General features: G+C 37.8%; 1 protein-coding gene across 1 annotated transcript; it reads left to right on the forward strand.

Moving 5' to 3' along the window:
* Positions 1 to 2478: 2478 nt before the first annotated feature.
* On the forward strand, positions 2479 to 9020 carry LOC149238690 (uncharacterized). Its single transcript, XM_089373161.1, has 7 exons — positions 2479 to 3343; positions 3704 to 3899; positions 4022 to 4066; positions 4177 to 5256; positions 6410 to 6980; positions 7103 to 7184; positions 8618 to 9020. Exons 1-7 carry the CDS (start codon positions 3116 to 3118, stop codon positions 8825 to 8827), a joined length of 2412 nt encoding a protein of 803 aa, XP_089229287.1. The 5' UTR covers positions 2479 to 3115; the 3' UTR covers positions 8828 to 9020.
* The last annotated feature ends 410 nt before the right edge of the window (positions 9021 to 9430 follow it).

Here is a 9430-nt window from a genome sequence, read left to right on the forward strand (position 1 = left end):
TCCTCTTCTTATGAGACTTTGTAATACTAATGCCCAAATACTGAAATTCTTCTACATGAGTATATAGGAAAATATAGAAGAGTAAGAAATAATATCTGAAAAAGGAAGTGACAGGAAAATGGTTACACTGGAATTTTATGGATTTTGCAAGGAACGAGGGTATGTCAAAGACAGTGTCAGCTTGCATCATTGTGTGCAGGAACCCTAGGTGACTTTAGTAATGTTACCAGTGTCTTCTTCCCCAAAAGGTAAGGTGATAACAGTCAGAATAGGATGTACACTTTCAAAAAACATGGAAACTGGGAATCTATCTGTGATGGGGAGGGTTTTGATTGTTGGGTGCTAAAATCAATTGGAGGAAGGCTTGCTATTCTCTGGTTGAGAGCCCATTATAAGTTTAGAAGAGGGTAACTTCTGTAAACCTCTCAAGATTGGGAGATTTTGGGTACATGAGAGAAATTTGAATTAATTCTGGCGTGACTTCTAGAATCTTCTCTCCAGTGGGGGATATGAAACAATTCCTCTCTTTAAAATAGGACGCTGTGAGCTAGGAAACAAATTCTGGAAAATGGTAGACTGTGGGAGTGATTTGGTGATACAATCCTGACTCCATGAGCCGAAATGGGTCTTCTCTTTTTAGGTTATGGTCAAACAAGTCGAAAAAAAGATTAGATAGGTGGTAGGAGCAGAATGGCTCACGAATTTCAGCCTCTGTATCCATGAGAGGCTCAGTATGGCTAGAGAGTTTCACCTCTTAGCCTTGGGGGTTTTTGGGCTCTGGCGTTTTCATTTTAAGCATAACGGAGAATGATTAAGTGGCAAGGGATTGTAGGTTACCTGGTGGCCAGAAGCAATTGGGCGTAGTCGCGCTGGAAGAGCTTTGCACTAGTTGAAGGTCGAATTGGGTTGTGAATAGGTGGAGCGACGATGGAACGTTGTTTGAATGAAACAAATTTGAACTCCAACATCTAACAGGACATGGTTTTATAGTCATGAAACATGATGGAGTGATGCGTGGGAGAGACACGTGGCTGGGACACATGGTGCCACTCGGTTGGATGAGAAGTGAGAGGGAGGGACCCTTGGCCTTGCAAATATCGCGCTTGCCTGCTGACATCAATGGTGCTTTGGCGCTTTGGTGGCAAGTGTGGTCCCCACACTCCGGTGGGGTGATTGAATGAGGTGGAGAGCGAGGCTCGACCTCCTGGAGTTGACCTTGGCCATTGATTGACCATGCTCGCCCAACTGAGTTTGACCATTCCAAGGGCTAGTGTCGGCTAATCTGTTGCTCTAGTTACCTCGCCGAAAGGCTTCCGGGTCCGAGCGGCTGTAGGGCAGATGACGATCTGCCCAATAATTGCTTGGCGGTTAACTATTACGCACACAATGTGGAGGTGGGGCCCCTTGCATTTGTCTTTTTACCTCTTTCCCCTTTTTCCAATGTCCTCTACATTTCTCCAGTGTACGGCCTTCATAATTGCTTATGTCCTTTTAACTTATAGACTAGAATCCTCTCCAAATCAACCACATTAGAGAACATATAAAACACACCACCCACCACGAAAAAGAAATATTTCAATAAAATTAAAAATACAAATATTCTAATATATAAAATGTAAAATTAATATTAATATAAATAATATTATTAAAAAACAATCCACCAGATACTTCCAAATACAAATATTTCTTTCAAATTTTAAACTAAAAAAATAAATGCAAACATTAAAATGAATCTATCTTGAATTAAGAAAACAATCACAATATATCTATTAAAAATAAATCATTACACATTCTGTATTTATTTATATTTATTTAAAAAGAAATTATTACTAAAATTTATAGTCACCCTTTTGAAGACACAGATAAAACCAGGATTTGAACTCCAGCGGTTTTTTGGGATGCTGTTCGGCTAAAACTGCGCTCAAAGTTGAGTGCCTAGATGCATTTTGACCATTCTGAGAAATCTATCATAATGGGAAGTACTTTTTACGGTTTATTTTCATATATAAGATGGTAAGATAGTATGTAATATTGGAGTAGCGGAAAGTAATAATAATAAAAGGACGATCCAATTCAAATTTTTAATCTATAGCTTTTTAGGTCCTGCATAAAATTTCTTTATCGACCGTTTACTCTTTTAAAATTCAAAGATATCAGAGAGCGAATTCATATGTGCAGACCTTAAAAGCAGACCCTCCTTCTGCAGAATTTATGAATACCAAACCCAGATTGGACTTATTTTGGTCATAGTCCTCTCTCTGACCAGTCTGTCCTAGAACCTAATGCCTCTTGCTTTTTCCAATGCAAATTGCATTGCATGCGTTTCCGTTCATATATATTCGTTCTCTTAATCTGCACATTTATTCATAAATGAACCACACAGCCCATTAGCGTAAACCTGAAACTGTGGTCAGTATGGGCCACGCCTCCATTATTAATTTATTCATACAACCAGACAAGCTTGCACGAAACGCGACAGAGCTCACTGCCACTGCCAATCAGTGCAGTAGACTGTCGTGTACATACCAATAAATAATAATAATGTGACCATACCATTACCAGATATGAGAAGCTGCCCTCAAGATTTAACTGTCATTTGTATTTCCGACTTGCCAGATGTTGGGCACCTCCGTTAAGTTGGGCACAGACTTAGAAGGGAAGACAATGCATATGAATCTTTCAGCATGGAAAATAATAATAATGTTACTGCTCTGCGGAATTTGGGGATCACTCTTGTCTCATTCCACAGATGACTTCCTTCTTTGGTCGAGTCAAAACGCCAGCTACAGCCAGATCTGAGGACTTTCGATTTAATGCTGCCAGTTTGCTTTAACATGGATTTCCACGTGACTCCACCGCAATTTTCTCCGTTCTTGGGAATTTGATGGCAGAAAAAGCAGAAAACTCTTCTTAGGATTCGTTTAATTCTAACCACACCATTCTGCAGATCTGCGGTCCTCAGATTTATGCCCAAGCTTCTCAGATAGATAGATAGATAGATAGGATTTGCAAATCTCACTGGATGCCCTTTGTGTGCCAATCCTCCTGAAACTGAACAGGTCATTAATGTGGTATCGTGGTTTAGTATGAGGACTGGAGAAAAAAATCAGCGATAATGAAGGCAAGACAAAGGCAGTTAATAATGAAATACTCACTGGATGGCACGAGAGATGACAGTCCCAACTCTGTGATTGCTCATAGTGCTACATTGAGCCACACTTCCTCTGCATCAGGTAGCATGGAGCACCACATGTTTCATTCCAATCCCCGGGAGAAACGCTACTCTATATCAGATGAAGCATTGTGTGTCGAATGTGTAGGGATTTCCAATAGTTTTGACAAGGTAAGTTTCAGAATCATAACAAAACTATATATATCAGGATCTTGGCCCATTCATGTGAGTGTACACATTTTGAAAATATTACATATTCTTAGTAAGGTTGGAGGGACGGGGTTGGAGGAAAGGCGTCTAGTTGGAGGTTGGAGTTTGGGATCTGGATGTCTCGGTTATATGTTTAATTGATATATGGCTTGCCAGCTATCGCATATATGCCAGAGAGGTTTCTAGTTCGGTTTAGTTTCAAAATGTCAACTGAAAATTTTGGAGAATTTATTTATAGAACTTAGAAAATCTTCCTTTCAAATTGGTAAATCAGTTTTGGTAAAAAAAAATTAAAAATCCGCAATGCCCTTGGCTATGCAGGTAGACCCTGTAGACTCTTCAGCTGAATCAGATCTTGATTCAGCTAAGCTTCTGATGCAGAAAATATCTATACACAATATTAAAAGTGAGCGGGGTTCATCAGTTCACAAGACCAACACTCGTCGTACGAAAGATCCGAATGACTTTACCCAAACTCCCAGACTCCCACAAGGAGCTCCAGCTTGCGTGCCCAAAGGTAAAAATAATATATTTTGATTCCTTCTATAGATAGGCATTACTGTACAGCCTATGTAGATCCGTATGTCACTGTATATCTAGACAACCTTTACCTCAATATCTCAATGGTTGTCTCTGCAGAGCACAGTGATTCTCCCATGTATTCCTTTACTGAGGCCTTAAAAGGTATTATATTTGTATATTGGAACTGTTGTTACCATGACACTAGGCTCAGCATACCTTTTGTACCATTTGATCTGAATTTATCTATGTCCTGTTCATTAACATTACTGCAGAATGCCATAGCAAGAAATTGCAGACAAGGTTTGATGGAAATAAAGGAGGAAGATGCGCATTTGCAGAGTATGAAGATTTACTGAAGGATTTCACTGTGATCTCAACACCTCACAGATTCAAGGAAAGGAAACGCCCGGCTTCAATGGACTTGATTCAAGAGATTAATTCTAGTTCTAGTTCTAGAGATGGATATAATTATTCTCCTAAAATCGGGAGCGTCAGAGAATCCCCAAGCGCTGATGCAGAAAATCCAGTGAGTCAAAGCCTAAATGAATCACACCATACTTATGGTAAAGAGGTTTTGCATAATAAGCGCCACGACTCTCAGAACTCAGCTAGTGGCAGAGTCCGGACTTTCCCAAGTCCAGGCACTCCATCAACGTCGACAAATTCAAACTCATGGAGTTTGGAAAGAGTTTCAATGGCTGCCAATTCTTACAGAAATGGGCTATTGGCTTGCCACAATACTATGTACACAAAGAACATCAAGAGTAGTTTGCCATCAAAATGGGATGATGCAGAGAAATGGTTATGCAGTCCTGCTTCAGGTGACAATATAGCCAATACAGTACACAAAAATGGAGAGTATTCTCGCAAACCCAAGTCTAAGAGTGGGCCTCTTGTAGCAATGGGACTTGCTTCACCTGCTAGGCCATTATATTATAGTAAGAACAGGGCATCCACTATCCAAGCTATCCATCAATACTCCCCACCCAGTGCTTTAGAGAATGGACCTATTGGGTCAGGAATCAGAAGATCTGGTAGCAGTGCTGCTGTTTCTGATCATTTGCAGGGGCAAAGTTCGTCAGACAATTCTAGCTGTTTGCCTCTAGATAGTGGGGATACTAATTTCGGAGTGCAGTCCTGTATAATCCGCTCTGCTAGTGTGGACGGATGGTCATTCCAAGCCAAAGAGTTGCCCATGATCGAAACGAGAAGCGTACAAGCAGCACCTGCAAAACATGAGAACTGTATTCCCGAGCTTCCTGAACCGAAAACCAGGAATTCAGGCCCTCAGATGTCACTAAACAGAAGCCAGTCTACAAGAGAAGTTCTTCCAGTGCCCCTCTTCAGTCAAGGTCTGCATTGCAATTCCTCCCCTTGTTATCATGTCTAATAACACAAGGTTGCCTTTATAATTAATAACAAAGATAGCTGATAGCGAATAACTGGTATGCTATCTGTTGACGTCTAAGCCTATTGTTATAAACTTAGAATCAATCATATATTGGAGTAAGATAACCAGTTTGCCTCTTCTGATTTGTAGTCACTGGAATCCAGCCATCCAATCTTTGTTCTAGTTATGATGATATTAGAACTGTAGATTTTGATTATAAAGTTATCATCAAGTTAGGATTGTAGATTTTGAATACAGAAACAAATTTAGCAGTTTCAAAAACTTTATTGTACTCTGATTGTGCCACTCTTTGATTATGTAATTTTTGAATCTATTGGAGTAACTGTCACACCCACTTCATTGCGAATCAAATACATGCACTAACTGCCACCCTGGGAACATGGGACTAATAGCCCACTCAAGGTAATGGTGGTAGCAGGTAGGTTGTGGGTAATGGAAAAGCAGTTGTCTATAATGAGACTTTTTGGAAGCTTTTCCGGTGGGTTTTTCCGGTCAAAATCCGGCAGCAATTTATTGGAGTCGCAAGTTTGATAGCTAGTTTCCGCACAATCAAGGCGTCCCAGGGGTTTTTCAGGGTGCTGAATCCAAATATGCAGTGAAAAAACCATTTTAACTGCAACAAATCAAGATTTAACCTCAATTTCTTCCGCCGGACCGGAATTTCCAAAAAATTCTATCAATTTAGCCCAACCCTTATGTTATCCTAATAAAAAATGCTTGTGTTTGGCTCGTTATCTACTCCATCATCTATGTTGCCTGAAACAGTTTTGAATGGATCCATATTTCTTGAAATCTGTTTGAAACTGTGATATTCCGATTAATCTCACCTAGATTTTATAGTTGCATTAATACCATTCGTTGAAGCGAAGTATTCTGATAATATGAATGTGACTGTTTTTATTCAATCAGTTACCAAAATTATATTGGAACCGATCCATACCTGATATAAACCTTGAAATCCGCTTGAAACTATGCTATTCTTTCAATCTCAATTAAAGCTAGAGTCATGGAAGCGAATTATTCTGATTATTCTGTTTTGATTGAATCAGAATGTCTTGAAATCTAATTGGGTACACCTGTTTTTATTTCCTCAGATAAATATGCTGATATGGTTTTGGAGACTCCACGATTATTTGGATCAACTTCTTCTATTAAGCAAGATATGGTCGTTCAGAGTCTGGAACATGAGGACTGTGAATCACTATCCATATCCATGAAAGATGCAGCCACAGAGATATCCCCAACTGTTTCAAGAAGAGACATGGCAACTCAGATAACTCCTCTTGCAAGTTCAAGAACATCTCGCTGTACAACTCCACAGCAGTGTAACTCTCCTGCCAGACACAACACTCCTGCTAGATCGGACTCTGGAAATGGAAGCAATTCCACATTAGATGTTTTAGAATTGCCAACTTGTCATTTAACCAAACTGGAAATTGGCAATGGAGACATCAATTATAATCATAATTGTAGGCATCCAGATCAAGTCTTCACCCCTAACCCAGGTAAAAAGCAGATTAATTCAAGCTGGAGAACAAGAGAGGAAGAGGAAGAAGAAAGCTCAAATTGCCTTAGGTATTTTGAGAGTGGAGACTGGAGGAAGAATATCGTTGAAGCAAGGGCTACTGCATGGGAAGAAGCTGAACGTGCAAAGTGCTTGGCCAGGTAATTCAATGATTTGATATATTCTATACCCTGCTTTAACATTATCATTTTGCAAAAATCAACAATCAGGCTAGACTGTGTGGTGCACTTTCTTATCAAAACATATGATCACTTGTTTCCAGGTTCAAAAGAGAGGAAGCGAAGATTACAGCGTGGGAGAACCATCAGAAAGCAAAAGCTGAAGCAGAATTGAAAAAACTTGAGGTATACATATAGGTTTTCTTAATAATAGTTTGTTATATTTTGTGTTTGAATTGTTGAATTTACTAGTCTAGGGACTCAAATTGTAATTTGTTAAGTTAATGAAAATGAAACATAACAATCTATTTAGATGTCAAATTTTGTGAAATTACAAAATTTCATTGTTAAAATTCATTGCCAAATTTCATCCAGTTTTGTTGTCCCAATTGACTGCTCGATTTATTTATAACGAGCATTTAAAGAGTCCCAGATCTGACGAGCTGTTGCAGAATCCTGCTAAACATCATAGAGAAGGTTTCCGAAATTTTAAATCTTTGGGTTGATGCAGAGAGGACCAGAAACCTAGGGCAGAGTTCCTCCATAATCAGTCAATCAGATTTTTGTCAGATTTCAATCTGAATAACGACAGTTTGAGAACCACTTTCCCCAGGGTTTTTATGGTCTGTAATTTATGAGTTTAAATATGCCCTGCTTTGAAGTTGTTAGAAAATTATTGTTGGAATGTTCGGGGTAATTAGTATTAGAATGTGGTTATATGATTTTCAATGAGATACAATTTTCCATGTTTTAATGGACATTTTTAAATGAATAAATTTTAGAATTGTTTTATTTTTTTTTATTATAGTTGAATTGTGAAATTTTTATAATGGATATTTTACAATTTCAACAAATTTTCTAAATAATTTGTTTTTAACTGAATGGAGAGGCTTTTTATTTTAGTATAGAAAAGATATTATTTAACTGAATGGAGAGGCTTTTTATTTTAGTATAGAAAAGATGTATTTTGATGGGATAAAATTATATAAAAATAAAATTAGTTAAAATAAAAATAAAAATAAAATAAGTTAGTATACATTTTAAAAATAAAATAAGTTAGTATACATTTTAATTTCAGATGTACTAAGTATTGAGATGAATCAAATCTTTTTTTCATTTTAAAAAATGTTTGTGTTTCAAGAAATTTAATAATTCTAGATCCTTAATATATCTAAAGTTAAGACTTAATATATCTAAAGTTAAAATAGATGTAGAATAGTTTTAAAATAAATTAATCAAAAACCACTTTTAAAAACAATTATAAGCAATTTTTTTCATCGTAATTATTTTAAATTTTGAACAATTTTTAAGCATACTGTTTTACAGGCTTCAATGTGGCTGATTATTGAATAGATTTATAAAGGGATGAAATTGTTGTGCATGAACATCAGGTGAAACTGGAGAAAGTTTTGAACAATTTTTAAGCATACTGTTTTAGAGGCTTCAATGTGACTGATTATTGAATAGATTTATAAAGGGATGAAATTGTTGTGCATGAACATCAGGTGAAACTGGAGAAAGTTTTGAACAATTTTTAAGCATATTGTTTTACAGGCTTCAATGTGACTGATTATTGAATAGATTTATAAAGGGATGAAATTGTTGTGCATGAACATCAGGTGAAACTGGAGAAAGTGAGGTCACAAACAACAGAGAAGATCATGAACAAGGTGGCAACAGCTCATAAGAAGGCAGAAGACATGAGAGCTGCCATAGCTGTACAGCAAGCAGAGCAATTGGCCAAGACCATGGACAGTGCTGCATCCGTACGGAAAAGTGGTCACATTGGTACATTGGGTGCATGCTTTTCATTCTCATGCAATGTATGACACTTATTTAATTCCATTTAATTTTAACTCTGAGCCTGACAGAGTCTTGATGTAATCTTCAGAATTTAATTTAACTCCGAGTCTGGCCGAGTCTTAATGTATTTGTTTGTCAGACCTTTGAAATCCAACTGGAATAAGTCTGGTCTGATATCAAATATTCTTTATTTATATATATACTTTTTGCTCAATTAAAGGCAGGAACAATGGGCAATCCTCCTTTCATCGTAACTCGCCACTATCTGCATTCGATATTTTGAATAATCGAGAAAGATGTCAGAACATGCGCGCGCAGTGCGTATTTTTTGAGGAAAACTTATCCAGACTAAATTTTCTGCAGTTATGGGGCAGTGTGGCTGGACGATACTACTCCTAAATCTATTATTGCCTAGCGTGGCTTCTAACGAGAGAAGCGGTCAAATCTTAAGGCTATAATGGTAGATTAGGCTAGGTCTCTTTGCGTATCCCAAAAAGCATCATCCTTGTACGAAGCGTATGCACTGCCCTATTTCTGACTGAAGGGACATGATTTCTAGATTAAAGGGACCTTCAGTCGCTTTCGTGAGAGTTACAGAATCTTCCGGCTTTCCCTTCTCGTTGCATTAT

Source organism: Pinus tabuliformis, chromosome 8 (genome assembly GCF_031772625.1).
Source record: "Pinus tabuliformis cultivar Carrire ecotype Pingquan chromosome 8, CPIR1, whole genome shotgun sequence".
NCBI classification, from domain to species: Eukaryota; Viridiplantae; Streptophyta; class Pinopsida; order Pinales; family Pinaceae; genus Pinus; species Pinus tabuliformis.